This window comes from Pristiophorus japonicus, chromosome 27 (assembly GCF_044704955.1).
Source record: "Pristiophorus japonicus isolate sPriJap1 chromosome 27, sPriJap1.hap1, whole genome shotgun sequence".
In the NCBI taxonomy this organism is placed as follows: domain Eukaryota; kingdom Metazoa; phylum Chordata; class Chondrichthyes; family Pristiophoridae; genus Pristiophorus; species Pristiophorus japonicus.
The window spans coordinates 14,917,521-14,940,998 of record NC_092003.1 but is presented as its reverse complement, the minus strand read 5'-3'; the positions used below and the strand labels follow the sequence as shown (position 1 = coordinate 14,940,998).

Genomic DNA, 23,478 nt, shown 5'->3' with positions numbered 1-23,478 from the left:
AGATGAGCTGCTGTTCTTCGAGCTTCATTGGAGCAGTATAGGAGGTCGAGGACAGAGAGATCAGAGTGGGAGTGGAGCAGAGAATTAAAGGTCATTGACCTGAAACGTTAACTCTGATTCTCTCTCCACAGACGCTGCCTGACTTGCTGAGTATTCTCAGCATTGTCTGTTTATTTTTCAGATTTCCAGCACCTGCAGTATTTTGCTATTGTGTTACTAGTCAGTACTTACCAACACCGTAGCCGACAATCAACGCCACATGATTCAACCTGCGACAAGAGCATGTAGCAGCATGAGGGCGAATTATGCCGTAATGGTATCCCTAAAGAAAACAAGGAGACAAATTAAATTAGCTTTTGTTGGGTTCACAGACGATATTGTCATACATCCTTTACCCTCATGTGGAAGTATGATAGGATATTGTCGTTTGTGCTTTACCTCTATTACAAGTTCGAGGACTAGAAGGTACCAAGACCTCTGGTTATAACATAAGAACATAGAATTAGGAGTAGGCCATTCGGCCCCTCGAGCCTGCTCCGCCATTCAATAAGCTGATTCAATGGCTGATCATCAACCTCAACTCTACTTTCCCGCCTGTTCTCCAAACCCCTTGATTCCAAAAATCTATCGATCTCAGCCTTGAATATACTCAATGACTCAGCATCAACAGCCCTCTGGGACAGAGAATTCCATAGAGTCACAACCCTCTAAGTGAAGAAATTCCTCTCCCTCTCGGTCTTAAATAGCCTACATCTTATCCTGAGATTGTGCCCCCTAGTTCTAGACACTCCAGACACAGGAAACAATCTCTCAGCATCTACTCTGTCAATCCCCTTCAGAATCTTGTATGTTTCAAGGAGATCACCTCTCATTCTTCAAAGCCCTGTCAAATTGTAGCAAGACTTCCATATTCTTATACTCCAACCCCCTTTCAATAAAGGCTCTTTATTTATCAAATCAGTGATAAAACACAACCCCTCACGCAGTGCCCATGGGATTGGTACCGCTAGTAACTCACATGCAGAGGACTCATCATCGCAAGTGTGTCGTCTTGGCTGCTTACACTATGTCACACGTCCTACCTACATCTGCTCAAATCCCCTTCAACACATCAGCGCAACGCCATCTGTTCCTTGCTGATTGTATTCATGAAGGAGAAACCGTGGATACCAGTTATGGCCTTCCCTTCCTATTTCCTTCCAGTACATCGTAGAAGCATTCAGCCCCTCGAGCCTGTTCTACCATTCAGTGCGATCATGGCTGATCTATGACCTACCTCCATCTGCCTGCCTTTGCCCCATATCCCTTAATACCTTTGGTTAACAGAACTCTATCAATCTCAGATTTAAAATTAACAATTGACCTAGCATCAATCACCATTTTCGGAAGAGAGTTCCAAACTTCTATTACCCTTCGCGTTTAGAAGTGTTTCCTAACTTCACTCCTGAAAGGCCTATGCCCCCTACTCCTAGACTCCCCAACCAGCAGCAATAGTTTCTCTCTATCTACCCAGTCAGTTCCCCTTAATATCTTGGACACTTCGATCACTAAAAGTTGCGACGTAGGTTCGCAAGGCCATAAAAAAAGCAAACCAAGCACGAAGGTTTATTTCTAGAGGGATAGAATTGAAAAGTAGGGGAGTTATGCTAAACCTGTATCGTACCTTGGTTAGACCACACTTTGAGCACTGCGTACAGTTCTGGTCGTCATATTATAAAAAAGATATAGAGGCACCGGAGAGGGTGCAGAGAAGATTTACAAGGATGATACCAGAAATACGAGGGTATACATAACAGGAAAGGATGAACAGGCTGGGTCTCTTTTTCTCTTGGAATAAAGAAGGCTGAGGGGTGACCTAATAGAGGTCTTTAAAATTATGAAAGGTTTTGATAGAATGTTTCCACTTATGGGGAAGAGCATAACTAGAGGCCATCAATTTAAGATAGTCACCAAGAAATCCAACAGGGATTTCAGAAGAAACTTCTTAACCCCTTAAATGCATCTACGGTATTTGCCTCAACCACTCCCTGTGTGCCGAGTTCCACATTCTCACCATCTCTGGGTAAAGAAGTTTCTCCTGAATTTCCCATTGTATTTATTAGTGACTATCTTATATTGATGGCCCCTAATTCTAGACTCCCCCATGTGTCATAGTGAGAGATTGAGGGAGGAACAATTAATCTGGTAGGGGGTGGGGGGAAGATGCCAACCTCTAGCAGTGGGTTCAATGCTGCCATTGCCGCAAGACTTTGCGGGCTAGAAATCTGTTGGCGTCACGACAAAAGGACACCTAAGCATCCAACATGGCGGGCAGGGCACGGGCGCACATTACGCAGCAGAATTGCACCACCCGCCATATTGATTCATAGAATTATAGAATGGTTACAGCACAGAAAGAGACAATTTGGTCCGTCGAGCCCGTGTAAGAGCACCTCAGCTAGTCCCACTCCCTCCCCGCCCTCTCCCCCTCGACCTGCAAATGTTCAGGTACTTATCCAATTCTCTTTTGAAAGCCGCGATTGAGTCTGCCTCCACCACCCTTTTAGACAATGCATTCCAGATCCTAACCACCTCTGTCTTGGTGAAGGCAAAAAAGAGGCGTCCAGGGTCCCTGCTTGAAACAGGCCTAAAGGCCTTTGTAAATGCAAATTGGGGGCGTGGGCGGGAGGGGTTCAGGACCATTATGCAAAATTTGGCTGACATCGAGATGATTGCGTTCAGTAAAGTGTGGCCTACATTCGGCCTAACGAGTAGGGCTTCCATCGGCCCCATCGCAGCGCCAACGATCACTGCATCCTGACCGATTTGCTCTCTCCCGATCGCTTCATCCCCGCTCCCGGTCAACTCCTCTCCCTTCCGATCGCTTCACCCCTCTCCTGGTCCCTCCCTCTGATTGTTTTCCCCAGCCGCTGATCAGTCCCACACCCCCCCTAATCCCTCACTCTCTCAACCTTCCCTCTCACCCCCTATCACTGACGCCACCCTCTCTCAGTCTTCCCATAACTTGCAATCACTCACCTCACCCCCCGGTATTCCCCACGCTCCCAATTGCTAATGTAATGTATGCATCTGTGAGTATGCTCACAGGTTTGTAGAGCTGTTGAGAATTCCTCATCGGCACCAAGCCCCAAAACCTCCCTCGGGAGCCGGCGCCTCACAACTTGAGCCGCCTCGGGGAAATCCCCTCCGTGCCTTTCAGTTCCGCGCAGAGGAGATTACTGCACGGGCTGCTCCTGCACACTCTCAACCTTGCCATCCTCGTCTGCCATCCGGACACGCCATGGCGCACCATCTTGCCGTCCGGAGGAGGCGGGGGTCCCCGATGAAGTGCACTCTACGCGGGAATCCTCCCACTATTTATTGGGGACTTGGCCTGGAGGGTGGTGCATGCAGCAGTCCCATGCAACAAATTTTTACGCTGGTTCGCGGGCTCCCAGGCCGCCTGCAATTTCTGCGGTCTGGAGGAGTCCGTATTCCATGTTTTTACCGAGTGTGCGAGGTTGCAGCCTCTATTCCACTATTTAAAGGGGCTGCTCCTGAAATTCTGGCTGCACTTCAGTCCCACACTCCTGATCTTTGGGCACCCTGTGCGGAGGGGAGCGGGTAGGTCCGAGGGCCTTCTCGTGGGACTGCTCCTGGGCACGGCCAAGGGGGCCATCAGCCAATCCAGGCAGCGGGCGGCCGAGGGGGTCATTCAGCCTGACTGCCTGCCTCTCTTCCGTGCGTACATCTGAACCAGGATGTCCCTGGAGATGGAGCATGCGGTGTCCACCGGTACGCTCGCGGCTTTCCGCGAGAGATGGGCGCCGGAGGGACTGGAGTGCATCATCACCCCCGGCAACCAAATTGTAATTTGACTTTATATGTTTTAAAGTTTAATTTGTTTTATTGCCGCTTCTAGTGTCCCTCGAAATCAGGGGGCACTTGTATAATTTGCCTCTCTGTGCCCTAAAAAAACCCACAAAAAAAACCCCCAAAATTAAAAAAAACAAAACAAGGGCATCTGAAAAGTGTTAGATGAAGTCCTTACTACTAGGGGGATCAAGAGGTATGGCGAGAAAGCAGGAATGGGGTACTGAAGTTGCATGTTCAGCCATGAACTCATTGAATGGCGTTGCAGGCTCGAAGGGCCGAATGGCCTACTCCTGCACCTATTTTCTATGTTTCTATGTTTCTATGTTTGGAGTGTTGCTCCCCTTTTAATGAGGGGGCAGTCAGATTAATTGTTTATTTATGTGCAACGAAAGAGTTGTAGAGCTGTTGAGAATTCCTCATCGGCAGCAAGCCCCGAAACCTCCCTCGGGAGCCGACGCCTCACAACTTGAGCCTCCTCCGGGGGAAATCCCCTCCGTGCCTTTCAGTTCTGCGCGGAGGGAGGGGTTTCCTGTACGGGCTGCTCCTGCACACTCTCCACCTTGCCATCCTCGTCTGCCGTCCGGACACGCCATGGCGCACCATCTTGCCGTCCGGAGGAGGCGGGGGTCCTCGATGGAGTGCACTCTACGCGGGAGTCCTCCCACTATTTATTGGGGACTTGGCCTGGAGGGTGGTGCACGGAGCAGTCCCGTGCAAGAAGTTTTTAAGCCGGTTCACGGGCTCCCAAACCGCCTGCAATTTCTGCGGTCTGGAAGAGTCCGTGTTCCATGTTTTTACGGAATGTGCGAGGTTGCAGCCCCTGTTTCATTATTTGAAAGGGCTGCTCCTCAAATTCTGGCTGCACTTCAGTCCCACACTCCTGATCCTTCGGCACGCTGTGCCTCCTCATAGGACTGTTCCTGCCAAGGGGGCCATCAGCCGGTCCAGGTAGCGGGCAGTTGAGGGGGTCGTTCAGCCCGACTGCCTGACTCTCTTCCGCGGTTACATCCGAGCCAGGGTGTCCTTAGAGATGGAGCACGCGGTGTCCCCCAGTATGGTGGGCACTGGAAGGACTGGAGTGCATCATCACCCCCGGCAACCAAATTTTAATTTGATTTTAATGTCTAAAGGTCAATTTGTTTAATTTGCCGGTTTTTAGTGACCCCCCTTTTAGCCGGGGGGCACTTGTATAATTTGTGTTTTCGTGCCCTCAAAAGAAACCCCCCAAAAAACAAGTATTTGGTGTGTGCCCCCCTTTAATCAGGGGGCACTTGATTAAAGTATTACGACAATACTTTAATATTGTAGAGCTGTTGAGTTATGAGTGGCTTAGCCAGTCACGTAATGTTCACAAGACTGAATAAAACCCCAGCCAGTTGGGTCCAGCTCATCCACGATGAGGTATGCAGTTGTGAGCCTGGTGGATGAACTGGTAATGTGTCGTGTGATTGTTAAACCTTTGCTAATAAACCAACTCATTGCTATGAATTCTTAAGCGAAGAACCCATGAAGCAAATACATTACAGCTAACCTCCCCCCTCTCAATCCTGGTCCCCCCCTCCACTCCTTTTCAATCACTTCTTGCCATCTCACAATCCCCTTTCTTCCCCCTGATAGCCTTGCCCCGCCATTTCACAGGACCTACCTGAGGTCTGCTGCGTGCGACACTGGCTTGAGATTGTCCGGCAAGCTGCCTAGGAGAATCCAGTGGGCGCCTGCAGTTGGCTGGCCTCAGGTTACTAAGGACCGAGGCCTACTTGTGAGGTCAAGCCTACCCAGTCAGGGATCGTCCCCAGCGCCCAAGCAGGCCGGAGCGAACCAGTTGCTCGGCCGGCCTGGCATTTAATGGCAGTGCGTCACTGGTGGAACCAGGGATTTTCATTCATCAACGCGGGATGGACAATAAATGAACAGAAACGCTTACTTTCAGGACACTTGCATTCATGGTGATGGTGATTGGGCCAACTTGAGACACCCATGCTTTCATTTCTGAAACAGAGAGGAAAAGAATACAAGATCATCAGTAAGAAGTGAGATGATGCCATTCAGCCCATCTGCCCCCCTTGGCCACCCCCATCCTATCAGTCAGGTCTCTTCTAAATCGAGTTTTCTTTTTACTCGCCTGCCCTCTCTGGTGGACGTAAAAGATCCCACGGCCACTATTGGGAGAAGAGCAGGGGGCGTTCTCCCCGGTGTCCTGGGCCAACATCACTAAAACAGATTATCTGGTCATTTAACACAGTGCTGTTTGTGGGAGCTTGCTGTGCGCAAATTGGCTGCCGTGCTTCCTACATTGCAATAGCGATTACACCAAAAATTATTTCATTTGCTGTGAAGCGTATTTGGGATGTGAGGTTGTGAAAGGTGCTGTAGAAATGCAATTTCTTTCCATCTTTTTTTCCTTCTTTCCTTTTTTCTTTCTTTCTATCTATTTTCAATCTGGGTTTCCCCTCACAGCTCCGAAGGCTGCGATCTGTTTGCAATTGGGGAGTTGTGACGTGACCTGTGACGGGATCGGTAACTTACCACATTCGTGTGGTCGGATGTTTCGATAGGTGCTAATCTTTGCAATGACCCTAGTACGTTGGAATTGGCAGCGTCGCTTTGCGGCGACGTAGCGGTAGGATCTTTGGCACATCATTCCTCCTGTTAATACAACAAACAGAGTTTGATTTAAGGGTAATTGGTCTTTGACTGAATGTCCTACATTTTGGTTCATGTTCAAATCCCTCCATGGCCTTGGCCCCTCCCTATCTCTGTTACCTCCTCCAGCCCCACAACCCTCCGAGATCTCTGCGCTCTTCCAATTCTGGCCTCTTGCACGTCCCCGATTTCCATCGCTCTACCAATGGTGGCCGTGCCTTCAGCTGCCTGGGCCCCAAACTCTGGAATTCCCTCCCTAAACCTCTCCGCCTCTCAAAGACGCTCCTTAAAACCTACCTTTTTCACCAGGTTTTTGGTCACCTGTGCTAATCTTTCATTATGTGGCTCAGTGTCAAATTTTGCTTGACCCCACGATCCCCCGCCCCACCCCTCAAGGATCTCCCTGCTGCACCCCCAGACCCAAGCCAGCCAGCCCCGATATCCCTTTGCTGATTACCTGTACCATCCAATTTAACGTGACCAACCCTTTCCTGGAGAAATCCCATATCCAGAACAGGCCAGGTCCCGAGGGTTCCGGCTAAGGGAGGTTCAACCTGTACAATCTTTTTTAATCTCTTGTCTGTTCCTGATTTGACTCTAATTCACCAGATTTCCTTCTCCATTGTTCCTCTGTTACTTTCTCAATCTTTAAGCCCTTAGCACCCAGTTACCGGGCCCCCCCAGGAACTAAAGGGAGGTGCAAAGCACGCAAATTTCTCCTCCTTATTTCAAGCTGCAAGGCAAGGACAAACATCTAACTGGCGGATCACACCGTGAGATGCCCCTCTCCAGAAAAATTAGTCCCAGGTCAAAACCTCTGCAGATAATAGGCACTGTCCGAGGGATTTCCTTACCTAATTTCTGAATGGCGTTGAAGGCATTGTAAGGGTAACCTCCACCACAGCCGTGGTCCCAGGTGTCGCAGTCGAGGAGCTCTACATGAGAGGTGAATAAATTGAAAAGATGTTCAGACTCCAAGCACGGTGAAGGGCCCTGAGTCAACTGGGCAACGGAATTCAAAAATGCTGCAAGAACGATGAGGACGAGTGCCCGTGGGTTCCCCCCGCCCCCGTTACCTTGCTCCGACAAAACTACCAACTTCTTATGGCGGATGTACCACATGGACTCGATGTTGGCGACAGCTCCAAAAGCCCAGCATGATCCACACTTTCTCTGGAGATGCACAAGAAGACGTTAGTCCTTTGGCTGCAAGGGGATTGGCTCTCCCATCCCTATCTCTGTGCCCCCTCCAGCCCTATTACCCGCCACGATCTCACCCCCTCCCTTGCTCTGTGACCCCCTCCAGCCCTACAACCCACCAAGATCTCGTCCATCCCTGTCTCTCTGAACGTATCCAGCCCTATTACCTGCCAAGATCTTGCCCCCTCCCTATCGCTGTGACCCCTCCAGCCCTGTGACCCACCAAAATCTTGCCCCCTCGCTATCTCTGTGACCCCCTCCAGCCCTATTACCTGCCATGATCTCACTCCCTCTCTTGCTCTGTGACCCCCTCCAGCCCTGTAACCTACCAAGTTCTCGACCATCCCAATCTCACTGAACGTATGCAGCCCTACAACCCAGCAAGATCTCGCCCATCACTATCTCTGTGACCCCCTCCAGCCCTATAACCTACCAAGATCTCACCCATCCTTATTTCACTGAACGTATCCAACCTAACAACCCACCAAGATCTTGCTGCTACCCCCCACTGCCACCCGCCCCCCCCATCGCTGTGACCCCAGGCTGCCTTACAACGCTCCAAGATTTTACCCTCCACTCCCTATTTCTGTGACCTCCTCCACACCTACAAACTCCCAAGATCTAGTCTCCCGCCCCATCCATGTGACTCCCTCCAGCCCTACAACCCTCTGAGATCTCTGCGCTACTCCAACTCTTGAACATCATTTTTTAATCACTCCACCATTGGTGGCCGTGCCTTCAGCCGCCTGGACCCTAAACTCTGGAATTTCCTCCCTAAACTTCTCCGCCTCTCCTTTAAGACGCTCCTTAAAACCTTCCTCTTTGACCAACCTTTTAGTCACCACACCTAATATCTCCTTATGTGGCTCAGCGGTGTTAGTGGATAAAAAATGAGCTTAGGCAGTATTAATCAGGGGCCCGAGAGGAGAAAGCAGCCCTTAATTCGACAGCAATTGTCAACAGAATTGTTCGTCTCACTTACAGTGATCACAGGACAACTGGTGTGAGATTTGGGACATTATAGTAGAGGCAGCCATCTGAGCCCACGTCTGTGTCTACCCTGGGAGTGTTTGATGGGACAGTGTAGAGGGAGCTTTACTCTGTATCTAACCCGTGCTGTACCTGCCCCAGGAGTGTTTGATGGGACAGTGTAGAGGGAGCTTTACTCTGTATCTAACCCGTGCTGTATCTGCCCTGGGAGTGTTTGATGGGACAGTGTAGAGGGAGCTTTACTCTGTATCTAACCCGTGCTGTACCTGCCCTGGGAGTGTTTGATGGGACAGTGTAGAGGGAGCTTTACTCTGTATCTAACCCGTGCTGGACCTGCCCCGGGAGTGTTTGATGGGACAGTGTAGAGGGAGCTTTACTCTGTATCTAACCCCGTGCTGTACCTGCCCTGGGAGTGTGTGATGGGGCAGTGTAGAGGGAGCTTTACTCTGTATCTAACTCCGTGCTGTACCTGCCCTGGGAGTGTGTGATGGGACAGTGTAGAGGGAGCTTTACTCTGTATCTAACCCTGTGCTGTACCTGCCCCAGGAGTGTTTGATGGGACAGTGTAGAGGGAGCTTTACTCTGTATCTAACTCCGTGCTGTACCTGCCCTGTGAGTGTTTGATGGGACAGTGTAGAGGGAGCTTTACTCTGTATCTAACCCCCTGTACCTGCCCTGGGAATGTTTGATGGGACAGTGTAGAGGGAGCTTTCTCTGTATCTAACTCCGTGCTGGACCTGCCCTGGGAGTGTTTGATGGGACAGTGTAGAGGGAGCTTTACTCTGTATCTAACCCCGTGCTGTACCTGCCCTGGGAGTGTGTGATGGGGCAGTGTAGAGGGAGCTTTACTCTGTATCTAACTCCGTGCTGTACCTGCCCTGGGAGTGTTTGATGGGACAGTGTAGAGGGAGCTTTACTCTGTATCTAACCCCGTGCTGTACCTGTCCTGGGAGTGTTTGATGGGACAGTGTAGAGGGAGCTTTCTCTGTATCTAACCCCGTGCTGTACCTGCCCTGGGAGTGTGTGATGGGACAGTGTAGAGGGAGCTTTACTCTGTATCTAACCCGTGCTGTACCTGCCCTGGGAGTGTGTGATGGGACAGTGTAGAGGGAGCTTTATTCTGTATCTAACCCGTGCTGTACCTGCCCTGGGAGTGTGTGATGGGACAGTGTAGAGGGAGCTTTCTCTGTATCTAACTCTGTGCTGTACCTGCCCTGGGAGTGTTTGATGGGACAGTGTAGAGGGAGCTTTACTCTGTATCTAACCCCCTGTACCTGCCCTGGGAGTGTTTGATGGGACAGTGTAGAGGGAGCTTTCTCTGTATGTAACCCCGTGCTGTACCTGCCCTGGGAGTGTTTGATGGGACAGTGTAGAGGGAGCTTTACTCTGTATCTAACCCGTGCTGTACCTGTCCTGGGAGTGTTTGATGGGACAGCGTAGAGTGAGCTTTCTCTGTATCTAACTCCGTGCTGTACCTGCCCTGGGAGTGGACAAATTCTCTTAACTACCCCATCTAATACTTCACCCTTGTGGGACTCCTCTCCCTGTTGGTATCTGGACCTACTCTAACACGAAGCAATATATTCAGTCTTTGAGTGTGAGTACCTGATTTTTAACTACAGTCACTGCTCCATGATGCCGCCAATCCCAACTAGACGGACACGACAAGTTTGTCAGCCGACCATCTTCTTCTGTCCAGTAAGCCTCCTTTGGCCAGACCGAGTTGTTACTCATTGCCGGGTTGAAGTAAAAACCATCAAATTCTTCATCTGAAACAAAAGCAAATTACAAAACGGTTCAACTAACGCAAGCGGTTTATTGTAAGAAGTGGAAGAAGGAGCAAGGCCCATAACTCTATGGTTGGAGAAAAACAAAACAGGGGTTTTGGGGGACTTCAGTTATGTGGGGTGACTGGAGACATTGGGATTGTTCTCCTTGGAGCAGAGAAGGTTAGGAGATTGACCAGAATGGTACCAGGGATGAGGAACTTCAGTTACGTGGAGAGTCTAGAGAAGCTGGGATTGCTCTCCTTAGAGCAGAGGAGATTTGATAGAAATGTTCAAAATCATGAAGGGTTTTGATTGAGTACATAAGGAGAAACTGTTTCCAGAGGGTACAGATTTAAGATAATTGGCAAAAGAACCAGAAGGGAGATGAGGAGCTTTTATTTTACGCAGCGAGTTGTTGTGATCTGGAACGCACTGCCTGAGGGCGGTGGGAGCAGATTCAATAGTAACTTTCAAACAGGGATAGGATAAATACTTGGAGAAGTTTCGTTTCGGGCTATGGGAAAGAGCAGTGGGGGGTTGGGGTGGAGGGAGGAGTGGGACTAATTGGACAGCTCTTTCAAAGAGCCGGTGAAGGCTGAATGGCCTCCGCCTGCACTTTGTGATTCAATGGTTGCCGAGCTTGGGTTTCTAACGCTTATTGTCGGAGGAAAGGAATACTGAGGATTTTCACAGGGTTGGAGAACAAGGAACTGGGTGTCAGCCAAGAAGAGATAGTGAGGATCAAGAGAGAAATGTTCAGAGGAACAATGACCATGGTGGTATTGACATCATAAAGAGAGAGAGAGAGAGAGAGGGGCAGAGGAGTGAGAGAGAGAGAGAGAGGGAAGACAGAGAGTGAAAGGGGGAAAGAGAAATACAGAATAAGACAGATGGCCGAGAAGGGGAGACAGATGGACAGAGAAAGAATCAAAGATCCAGAGAGAGAGAGAAATGGACAGAGATAAATAGATAAAATGAGAGAGAAAGGGAAAAAGAGACCATTAATGAGAGAGAGACTGAGTGAGGTACAGGGAGAGAAATACAGTGACAGAAATCTAGATGGGAAAGAGAAAGTGTGAAGGACACAGACAGAAAGTAACTGAGGGGGAGAGCGAGGGAGAGAGACAGAGATAGAGAAAGAGAGACACCAATAGATTTCCCAATGGGAACTCCCTGAACTGTCATTTTCTGAGGGAAAGGCTAGCAGACAGGTCAGGCTGCCCGAGAGGTGCTCCATGCCCTCTCCCGGGCACTTGCCGAGGGGGGGGCAATTATCACGCTTTGGGCTGGTGGAGACCCAGCTTCACAAAGGGAATCTGGACCAGTGAGACCCCAGATAGCGCACTACCATGTGCGAGCGCTCGGATGGTCCTTCCTGCTTGACCCGGCATCGAGTGAAAGTAGGCGGGCTCGGGAAACCGAGAGCCAGATCGGCCGCGCCCAATCGAGATGCCACCAACCGTTTCTGCTGGCCTTGGCACTGCTCCCTGGCAAAGGCCACGGGTAACTGTCCTTTCAGGGTCTGTGCAGAGGCAGATGCTGAGCTGTGCCATCTCCTGCAACTGTGGATCCCATGCAGCTTAGGGCTGGGGCCAGCTGCAACGACAGTAATGGCCGGTAGGGGGCGAAACACACCTGTAGTTTCTTGTTGCTAAGCCACAATTGACCTATGCATTTATATAGTGCCTTTAACGTATGTGGGAGTTTGCTGAGTTGGTTGCGGCGTTTCCCACATTACAACAGTGACAACACTCCAAAAGTACTTCATTGGCTTTAAAACACTTTGAGGCGTCTGGGGTTGTGAAAGGCGCTATTTAAATGTAAGTCTTTCTTTTTTCTTTCTTTCGTAAAATGTTGCACAGGAGCATTATCAGACAAAATTTGACGCTGAGCCACACAAGGAGATATTAGGACAGGTGACCGAACGCTCAGTCAAAGAGGTAGGTTTTAAGGAGCGTCTTAAAGGAGGAGAGAGAGGTGGAGAGATTTGGGGAAGGAATTCCAGAGCTTAGAGCCCAGGCAGCTGAAGGCATGGCCGCCAATGCTGGAGTGATTAAAATCGGGGATGCTAAAGAGGCCAGAATTGGAAGAGCGCAGATATCTTGGAGGGTTGTGGGGCTGGTGGAGGTTACAGAGATATAGGGAGGGGCAAGGCCATGGAGGGATTTGAACACAAGGGTAAGAATTTTAAAATCGAGGCGATGCCAGACCGGGAGCCAATGCATATCAGCGAGCACAGGGGGTGATGGGTGAGCGGGACTCGGTGCGAGTTCGAACACGGACAGCAGAGTTAAGCATGAGCTGATGCTTACGGAGAGTGGAAAGTGGTATACATCCTTGCGAGCTCCTCATGCCCACCTCTACTTCAGCAGGCATTTAACAGGGAACTGGAGAGCTCTGTCACTTGTCGACAGACTCATGCCTGCTCCTGACATACCTCCTCCCATCCCTTTCACCTGCTGCGTCTTCATGATGCTTACACTGGAGAATTGAGTGCTGTTAGCACTTGCCCTTTCAGGAAGGACTGGCACCTGCTCTTGATGGCTTAGAGCTAACTTACACGTACCCATAATTGGCCCTTTGCTGCTGTGGCTCTGGATAGCACTCTTGCCTCTGAGTCAGACGGTCATGGGTTCAAGTCCCACAACAGACACTCAATCCCGTAATCCAGGCCAACGCTCACACTGCATTACCGAGGGAGCGCCGCACTGTCGGAGGGGCAGTACTGAGGGAGAGCCGCACTGTCGGTGGGTGCTGTCCTTTGGATGAGACTCTAAACTGTATATAAAAGATCCCATGGCATTATTGGAAGAACAGCAGGGGAGTTCTCTCCGGTGTCCCAGCCCAATATTTATCCTTCAACCAACATCATTAAAAACAAATTTTCCGGTCTTTATCACACTGCTCTTTGTGGGAGCTTGCTGTCTGCAAATTGGTTTCCACGTTTCCTACATTACAGCAGTGACTACACTTCAAAAGGTACTTCATCAGCTGTAAAGCTTTGGGACTTCCTGAGGTGGGGAAAGTCGCTACATAAATGCAAGTCCTGAAATCGGATTTAAACCCATGTTTCCTGATTACTAGTCCAGTACCATAACCACAATGCTACTGTGCCCCGTGTGTTGCTTGACTTCATAGCTGTAGACCCCATTGCCATTTCAGGCTAGGTCAGGTCTCCCAACATAGATCAGTGCCCAGGCGTTGGCCTATCGTGGTCAGTACGGCTCACCATGCACATGGCACTGTCCCTTGCCCAGCATGGCACCGGGAGAGATCCCTCCAGTAAGTCCTGCCACTGAGCCCATTTTTGCCCTTACCTGACATGTCGCTAAATTCGTTCATTCCATACACGGCAGTCCCTCTGTCTTGTTCCTGCATCCTTTTGGCTTTCTCCATATTCTCCACGAAGATGTTGAACCGGCTCTCCTCTACAATCACATCAAGATCAAGAGAAAAAAGTGTTAGCGTGGGCGGCTGGGGTGGCCAAATTAACTTATCCATCGGTGAGAGTTTAAAACGGATCCAGTCATACACCGTTCCCTCAATTTCCATTTCCATCGGCCTCCCCAACAGTTGTTTCACCTTTTCTCCCAATGGCGTGAATAACGCCAGGGAACCTTTCCTTAGATTCTAGCGGCCCTCCAATACCTCATTCCCGCACTCTATCACGTGCGAGTCCTTGCAGTGAGGGTCAGCGGCCAATGTCAAGACGCATGAGCCAAGTGGTGGTCCCAGTGGACCGTTCAGACACATGCACTTCCCAGCAGGGGCAGGGAGTGGGAACACTGGGCGCTGGGAACAGGAATGGGAACCTTGGCAAAAGGGGATCAGGAGCATGAACACTGAGGTAGGGATCAGGAGTGGGGACACTGGGAGGTAGGGATCAGGAGTGGGAACACTGGGAGGTAGGGATCAAGAGTGGGGACACTGGGAAATAGGGATCAGGAGTGGGAACACTGGGAGGTAGGGATCAGGAGTGGGGACACTGGGAAATAGGGATCAGGAGTGGGAACACTGGGAGGTAGGGATCAGGAGTGGGGACACGGCGATAGGGATCAGAAGTGGGAACACTGGGAGATAGGGATCAAGAGTGGGGACATTGGGAGATAGGGATCAGAACTGTGGACACTGTGAGATAGGGATTAGGAGTGGGGATACTGGGCGATAGGGATCAGGAGTGAGAACACGGAGATAGGGATCAGGAGTGGGAACACTGGGAGATAGGGATCCAGAGTGGGAACACTGGGAGATAGGCATCCAGAGTGGGAACACTGAGAGATAGGGATCCAGAGTGGGAACACTGGGAGATGGAGATCAGGAGCGTGAACACTGGGAGATAGGGATCAGGTGTGGGAACACTGGGAGATAGGGATCGGGAGTGAGAACACTGGGAGATAGGGATCAGGAGTGGGAACACTGGGAGATGGAGATCAGGAGTGAGAACACTGGGAGATAGGGATCAGGAGCGTGAACACTGGGAGATAGGGATCAGGAGCGGGAACACTGGGAGATGGGGATCAGGAGGTGGAACACTGGGAGATAGGGATCAGGAGTGAGAACACTGGGCGATAGGGATCAGGAGTGAGAACACTGGAAGATGGGGATCAGGAGTGATAACACTGGGAGATAGAGATCAGAAGTGGAACATTGGGAAATAGGGATCAGGAGTGGGAACACTGGGAGATAGGGATCCAGAGTGGGAACACTGGGAGATAGGCATCCAGAGTGGGAACACTGAGAGATAGGGATCAGGAGTGGAATACTGGGAGATAGGGATCAGAAGTGGGAACACTGGGAGATAGGGATCAGGAGTGGGGACACTGGGAGATAGGGATCAGGAGTGGGAACACTGGGAGATGGAGATCAGGAGTGGGAACACTGGGAGATGGAGATCAGGAGTGGAATACTGGGAGATAGGGACCAGGAGTGGGAACACTGGGAGATAGGATCAGGAGGGGGAACACTGGGAGATAGGGATCCAGAGTGGGAACACTGGGAGATAGGGATCAGGAGTGGGAACACTGGGAGAAAGGATCAGGAGTGGGAACACTGGAAGCTGGGGATCAGGAGGGGGAACACTGGGAGATAGGAATCAGGAGTGGGAGCACTGGGAGATAGGAATCAGGAGTGGGAACACTGGGAGATAGGGATAATGAATGAGAACACTGGAAGATGGAGATCATGAGGGGAAACACTGGGAGATAGGAATCAGGAGTGGGAACACTGGGAGATAGGAATCAGGAGTGGGAACACTGGGAGATAGTGATCAGGAGCGGGAACACTGGGAGATAGGGATCCAGAGTGGCAACACTGGGAGATAGGGATCAGGAGTGGGAACACTGGGAGATAGGGATCAGGAGTGGGAATATTGGGAGATGGAGATCAGGAGTGGGAACACTGGGAGATAGGGATCAGGAGTGGGAATACTGGGAGATAGGGATCAGGAGTGGGAACACTGGGAGATAGGGATCAGGAGCGGGAACACTGGGAGATAGTGATCAGGAGTGGGAACGCTTGGTGCCGTTTAATTCCCGACCCCAAGCTCAATGATACCAGTGGCTATGCCGTCTCAGCCTGCCCACGGTGGGTTAATTCAGCACAGGTCAGGAGTCAAACTCGGGCCTTCCTGTCCGTGGGGGGATGACTGAATTGAGTAGGTGGGACTCTTACCTTCAAGGTCTTCATAGTTCTTGTTGTACATCGCTTTAAACTTCACAAATTGGGACCTCATCTGTTCCTGGGGGAATGAAAGAAGGAGCAATCAGTTCCCAGTCAGGGAATGGTGTCAGTCATGGCTCAATGGGTAGCACTCCTGCCTCTGGGTCAGAAGGTTGTGGGTTCAAGTGCCACTTTGGACACTTGAGCACATAATCCAGGCCGACACTCCCAGTGTCAAGCTGAGGGAGTGCTGCACTGTCGGAGGTGCCATCTTTCAGATGAAATGTTAAACCGAGGCCCCATCTGCCTTCCGGTGGGTGTAAAAGATCTCACAGCAACTTTGAAAGAAGAGCAGGGGAGTTCTTCCCGGTGTCCTGGGGCCAATATTTATCCCTCAAACAACATCACTGAAACAGATGATCTGGGTCATTATCACATCGCTGTTTTTGGGAGTTTCTGTGCGCAAATTGGCTGCTGCATTTCTTACATTAAGTGGTAGGACACTGAGAAGTGTAGCTTGATCCCTGAACAGATCCCTCACAGAACCCTGAAGGTAGCAGGCCAGGTAGATAAGGCAGTTAAGAAGGCATATGGAATACTTGTCTTTATTAGTCGAGGCATAGCATACAAGAGCAGGGAGCATATGCTTGAACTGTATAAAACATTAGTCAGGCCACAGCTAGAGTACTGCGTGCATTTCTGGTCACAATATTACAGGAAAGATGTGATTGCACTAGAGAGAGTACAGAGGAGATTTACGAGGATGGTGTCTGGAACTGGAGAATATTAGCTATGAGGAAAGATTGGATAGGCTGGGTTTGTTTTCTTTGGAACAGAGGAAGCTAAGGGGAGACCTGATTGAGGTGTATAAAATGATGAGTAGAGATGAGTAGTGAGGACTGATAAATGAAAGAGGAATGACTGGAATTGCTATTAGAATACAAGATTGACGAATTGTTGCAAAATACATGCATCAGCCACAGTGTAGGAAAGATTATCTAATTCAAATAGTATATTATTGTATGCTCCTGAACTGCCCCTTTAATGTGCTAGAAATAATATATTATCACCAGCACGTCGAAATGAATAAGACTTCTTTTATATAGAATAATACTGGAGCATTCTAGTAGGGGTTGGAGAGTGCAGAAGGAAATGGAGCAGTCTCGTCTGGAGTAGAGCATTTGGCGGAGAGTGGAGCAGTCTTTTATGGAGTGAATCAGTCCAGGGAGTAAGGCAGACTAGTGGGAAGTGCAACAGTCTAGTGGGCAGTAGAGCATGTAGGGGCGAGCGGAGCAGTCGAGTAGGGAGTGTAGCATGTACGAACATAAACAATGACAGACAGGAAAAGACCCTCTGGTCCATCTATCCTATCCTACACAATTGTGATACCTCCACTATACCCCAAAGCCATGGGTTGAGTAGTTGAAGGGCCAATAACAAGAGGTTCCAGATACAAGATTAAATGTAAGATATTTAGAACAGAGGGTAGGATAACTTCTTTACACAGAGCTGTGATGCTGTGTTAACCAAGGTTAGTGGTTGAGTCAGATACTATATCAACATTCCTGTACATTCCTGTCTGGCGTAAAAATAAAAAAGGGAAGGTGGCTCAACCGTGGCTATCAAGGGAAATCAGGGATAATATTAAAGCCAAGGAAGTGGCATACAAATTGGCCAGAAATAGCAGCGAACCCGGGGACTGGGAGAAATTTAGAACTCAGCAGAGGAGGACAAAGGGTTTGATTAGGGCAGGGAAAATGGAGTACGAGAAGAAGCTTGCAGGGAACATTAAGACGGATTGCAAAAGTTTCTATAGATATGTAAAGAGAAAAAGGTTAGTAAAGACAAACGTAGGTCCCCTGCAGTCAGAATCAGGGGAAGTCATAACGGGGAACAAAGAAATGGCGGACCAATTGAACAAGTACTTTGGTTCGGTATTCACTAAGGAGGACACAAACAACCTTCAGGATATAAAAGGGGTCAGAAGGTCTAGTAAGGAGGAGGAGCTGAGGGAAATCCTTATTAGTCGGGAAATTGTGTTGGGGAAATTGATGGGATTGAAGGCTGATAAATCCCCAGGGCCTGATGGACTGCATCCCAGAGTATTTAAGGAGGTGGCCTTGGAAATAGCGGATGCATTGACAGTCATTTTCCAACATTCCATTGACTCTGGATCAGTTCCTATCGAGTGGAGGGTAGCCAATGTAACTGCACTTTTTAAAAAAGGAGGGAGAGAGAGAACAGGGAATTATAGACCGGTCAGCCTGACATCGGTAGTGGGTAAAATGATGGAATCAATTATTAAGGATGTCATAGCAGTGCATTTGGAAAGAGGTGACATGATAGGTCCAAGTCAGCATGGATTTGTGAAAGGGAAATCATGCTTGACAAATCTTCTGGAATTTTTTGAGGATGCTTCCAGTAAAGTGGACAAGGGAGAACCAGTTGATGTGGTGTATTTGGACTTTCAGAAGGCTTTCGACAAGGTCCCACACAAGAGATTAATGTGCAAAGTTAAAGCACATGGGATTGGGGGTAGTGTGCTGACATGGATTGAGAACTGGTTGTCAGACAGGAAGCAAAGAGTAGGAGTAAATGGGGACTTTTCAGAATGGCAGGCAGTGACTAGTGGGGTACCGCAAGGTTCTGTGCTGGGGCCCCAGCTGTTTACACTGTACATTAATGATTTAGACGAGGGGATTAAATGTAGTATCTCCAAATTTGCGGATGACACTAAGTTGGGTGGCAGTGTGAGCTGCAAGGAGAATGCTATGAGGCTGCAGAGCGACTTGGATAGGTTAGGTGAGTGGGCAAATGCATGGCAGATGAAGTATAATGTGGATAAATGTGAGGTTATCCACTTTGGTGGTAAAAACAGAGAGACAGACTATTATCTGAATGGTGACAGATTAGGAAAAGGGGAGGTGCAACGAGACCTGGGTGTCATGGTACATCAGTCATTGAAGGTTGGCATGCAGGTACAGCAGGCGGTTAAGAAAGCAAATGGCATGTTGGCCTTCATAGCGAGGGGATTTGAGTACAGGGGCAGGGAGGTGTTGCTACAGTTGTACAGGGCCTTGGTGAGGCCACATCTGGAGTATTGTGTACAGTTTTGGTCTCCTAACCTGAGGAAGGACATTCTTGCTATTTAGGGAGTGCAGCGAAGGTTCACCAGACTGATTCCCGGGATGGCGGGACTGATATATCAAGAAAGACTGGATCAACTGGGCTTGTATTCACTGGAGTACAGAAGAATGAGAGGGGACCTCATAGAAACGTTTAAAATTCTGATGGGTTTAGACAGGTTAGATGCAGGAAGAATGTTCCCAATGTTGGGGAAGTCCAGAACCAGGGAACACAGTCTAAGGATAATTGGCAAGCCATTTAGGACCGAGATGAGGAGAAACTTCTTCACCTAGAGAGTGGTGAATCTGTGGAATTCTCTACCACAGAAAGTTGTTGAGGCCAATTCACTAAATATATTCAAAAAGGAGTTAGATGAAGTCCTTACTACTAGGGGGATCAAGGGGTATGGCGAGAAAGCAGGAATGGGGTACTGAAGTTGCATGTTCAGCCATGAACTCATTGAATGGCGGTGCAGGCTAGAAAGGCCGAATGGCCTACTCCTGCACCTATTTTCTATGTTTCTATGTTTCTATGAGTGGATAGGACGGACCTATTTCCCTTGGCAGAGGGGTCAACAACTAGGGGGCACAGATTTAAAGTAACTGAGGGGAGGTTTAGAGCGAATTTGAGGGGAAATGTTTTCAGAGGATGGTGTGGGTCTGGAACTCACTGCCTGAAAGGGTGGTAGAGGCAGAAACCCTCACCACATTTAAAAAGTACTTGGATGTGCACTCGAAGTGCCGTAACCTACAGGGCTACGGACCGACAACTGGAAAGAAGGATTAGGCTGGATAGCTCTTTGTCGTCGGCAAGGATACAATGGGCCGAAATGGCCTCCTTCCATGCTGTAAATTTCTATGATTCTAGCAAGCTCCCACAAACAGCAGTGTGGTAATGACCAGATGATGTGTTTTGGTGACATTGGTTGAGGGATAAATATTGTGGAGTGTCTACTGACACCACTGTGCCAGCCAATGGGAGGTGGGGCGGGACTTACAGCAGGACTCACAGCCAACAATATATTTTGCAGCAAACAGAGGCTAGTTAAACAAAGCCTCCAGGACCTGCAGCAAACAGAACTCATGATTGAAACTACAGCAAAGTCTCCCGATAAAAGCAGGCTAGGGCAGTGAATGGAGGATAGTTACAGAACACAAATTATGTGCGTAAAATCAATCCCAGTCCCTTACAACAGGTGTGATTGACGGGGGAATTACCCAATCATCTCCATGCTGGGAGGGCCTTGTGGTATCGCTGTATACAGTCTAAATACTGAGCCAGCTTAGCGGGGAGAACTTCCCTGCTGCTCTTCCAATAGCGGCCGTGGGATCTTTTACATCCGCCCGAGAGGCCAGACGGGGGCGACCAGATCAGGATTTATGGACCACCTTCTAGGCCGCACATCAGGCTGGCTTTCCTGATTTTGCGCACGGGTGTCAAACAGGCGTTAGGCCCCAAAATTGCATACGCAAAGGGACCTGAGGCCTGTTGCAGGCATGGGCCGATTCCTTGGCCTTTACCAATATGGCGGGCGGTGCACTTCCTGCTCGCAATGAGCGTGTGCTTCCCGCCCGCCATATTCGAGGCCGTTTAGTAGCGCCTGCTTTCACTGACATATAGGTGGTTTGAGTACTCACTCCGTCTTCATCCGCGCCTTCCAAGTAAGGTCCTTCGGTTATCACTCCGTCTTCATCCTCGTATTCCAAGTAAGGTCCTTCGGTTATAGCCTCTGACTGTAAGAGGCTGCAGGTGATGGTGAGGCAGACTATAGCGAGTCTGAACATGGTGTGAAGGGTCGGAGCTCGACTCACAGATCGTTCAAGAGAGAAACCTTTCCAGGAAACATGAAACAGAATATGTTTTAGTAACAAGTAAAGGGAGCCTCAGATCCAACAAACCTGCTCCTCTAATCAGATCACTTCCAGCTGCAGAATCTTCAGCCGTGGCTCAGTTGGTGTCTCTCCCTCACCTCTGGGTCTGAAGGTCATGGGTTCAAGTCCCACTCCAGAGACTTGTACACAAAATCCTAGGCTGACACTCCCAGTGCGGTATTGAGGGAGCGCTGCAGTGTTGGAGGGGCAGTACTGAGAGAGCGCCCCGCTGTCGGAGGGGCAGTACTGAGAGAGCGCCCCGCTGTCGGAGGGGCAGTACTGAGAGAGCGCCCCGCTGTCGGAGGGGCAGTACTGAGAGAGCGCCCCGCTGTCGGAGGGGCAGTACTGAGAGAGCGCCGCACTGTCTAAAGGGCAGCACTGAGAGAGCGCCCCGCTGTCTAAAGGGCAGCACTGAGGGATCGCTACGCTGTCGGAGGGGCAGTACTGAGAGAGCGCCCCGCTGTCTAAAGGGCAGCACTGAGAGAGCGCCCCGCTGTCTAAAGGGCAGTACTGAGAGAGCGCCCCGCTGTCTAAAGGGCAGTACTGAGAGAGCGCCCCGCTGTCGGAGGGGCAGTACTGAGAGAGCGCCCCGCTGTCGGAGGGGCAGTACTGAGAGAGCGCCCCGCTGTCTAAAGGGCAGCACTGAGAGAGCGCCCCGCTGTCTAAAGGGCAGCACTGAGGGATCGCTACGCTGTCGGAGGGGCAGTACTGAGAGAGCGCCCCGCTGTCGGAGGGGCAGTACTGAGAGAGCGCCCCGCTGTCGGAGGGGCAGTACTGAGAGAGCGCCCCGCTGTCTAAAGGGCAGCACTGAGGGATCGCTACGCTGTCGGAGGGGCAGTACTGAGGGAGCGCTGTACTGTCGGAGGGGCAGTACTGAGAGAGCGCTGCGCTGTTGGAGGGGCAGTACTGAGGGAGCGCCGCACTGTTGGAGGGGCAGTACTGAGGGAGCGCCACACTGTCGGAGGGGCAGTACTGAGGGAGCGCTGTACTGTTGGAGGGGCAGTACTGAGGGAGCGCTGCGCTGTTGGAGGGGCAGTACTGAGGGAGAGCCGCACTGTCGGAGGGGCAGTACTGAGGGAGTGCCGTACTGTCGGAGGGGCAGTACTGAGGGAGCGCCGCGCTGTTGGAGGGGCAGTACTGAGGGAGCGCTGCGCTGTCGGAGGGGCAGTACTGAGGGAGCGCTGTACTGTCGGAGGGGCAGTACTGAGTGAGCGCCGCACTGTCGGAGGGGCAGTACTGAAGGAGTGCTGCACTGTCGGAGGGGCAGTACTGAGGGAGCGCTGTACTGTTGGAGGGGCAGTACTGAAGGAGCGCCGCACTGTTGGAGGGGCAGTACTGAGGGAGCGCTGTACTGTCGGAGGGGCAGTACTGAGGGATCGCTGCGCTATCGGAGGGGCAGTACTGAGGGAGCGCTGTACTGTCGGAGGGGCAGTACTGAGGGATCGCTGCGCTGTCGGAGGGGCAGTACTGAGGGAGCGCTGTACTGTCGGAGGGGCAGTACTGAAGGAGTGCTGCACTGTCGGAGGAACAGTACTGAGAGACGACTGCGCTGTCGGAGGGGCAGTACTTGGGGAACACCACACTGTTGGAGCTGCCATCTTGTAGATGTTACACCGATGTGCCATCTGCCCTCTCACGGGAACTATTGGAAGTAGAGCAGGAGAGTTCTCCCTAGAGTCCTGGGCCAATATATATCCCTCAACCAACATCAGTAAAACAGATTATCTGTAGCTCATCCCTAAGTCAGCACACTCTGACAGTGCAGTAGTGCACTGGAGGGTTAGTCTAGATTATGGGCCCACGTCTGCAGTGTGGCTGGAACCTACGATCTTCTGACTCAGGCGAGAGAGAGAGAGTGATACCGACTGAGCCAAGCTAAAACTAGGTTGGGACCATAGAAAATTACAACACAGAAGGCCATTTGGCCCATCATGTCCGTGCCGGTCAAAAAAAAGCTACCCAGGAAATCCCACCTTTCAGCACTAGGTCCGTAGCCCTGTACTAGGAAGTGCACTTCCAAGTAATTTTTAAATGTGATGAGGGTTTCTGCCATAATCACTTGTTCAGGCAGCGAGTTCCAGACCCCCACCACCCTCTGGATGAAAAATGTTTTCCTCATCTCCCCTCTAATCCTTCTACCAATTACTTTAAATCTGTGCCTCCTGGTTATTGACCCCTCTGCTAATTACATTTCCAGTCAGCTTACTCTGTTCCAAAGAAAACAACCCCAGCCTATCCAATCGTTCCTTATAGCTAAAATTTTCCAGCCCTGGCAACATCCTCGTAAATCTCCTCTGCATCCTCTCTGGTGCAATCACATCCTTCCTATAATACGGCGACCAGAACTGCACGCAGTACTCCAGCTG

The 23,478-nt window shown here is 50.4% G+C and overlaps 1 protein-coding gene across 3 annotated transcripts in view; it reads right to left on the bottom strand.

Moving 5' to 3' along the window:
- Positions 1 to 23,478, bottom strand: part of LOC139239347 (cathepsin L-like) — a 68,695-nt gene that overhangs the window by 7,104 nt on the left and 38,113 nt on the right. For all 3 annotated transcript variants that reach the window (XM_070868023.1, XM_070868025.1, XM_070868024.1), the window contains exons 2-10: positions 20,879 to 21,072; positions 16,128 to 16,194; positions 13,775 to 13,885; positions 10,294 to 10,457; positions 7,575 to 7,671; positions 7,353 to 7,433; positions 6,382 to 6,501; positions 5,780 to 5,844; positions 232 to 322 (exon numbers count right to left, since the gene is read on the bottom strand). In XM_070868023.1, the coding sequence (XP_070724124.1) occupies positions 232 to 322; positions 5,780 to 5,844; positions 6,382 to 6,501; positions 7,353 to 7,433; positions 7,575 to 7,671; positions 10,294 to 10,457; positions 13,775 to 13,885; positions 16,128 to 16,194; positions 20,879 to 21,072 (990 nt within the window). The remainder of the gene's footprint in view (positions 1 to 231; positions 323 to 5,779; positions 5,845 to 6,381; positions 6,502 to 7,352; positions 7,434 to 7,574; positions 7,672 to 10,293; positions 10,458 to 13,774; positions 13,886 to 16,127; positions 16,195 to 20,878; positions 21,073 to 23,478) is intronic.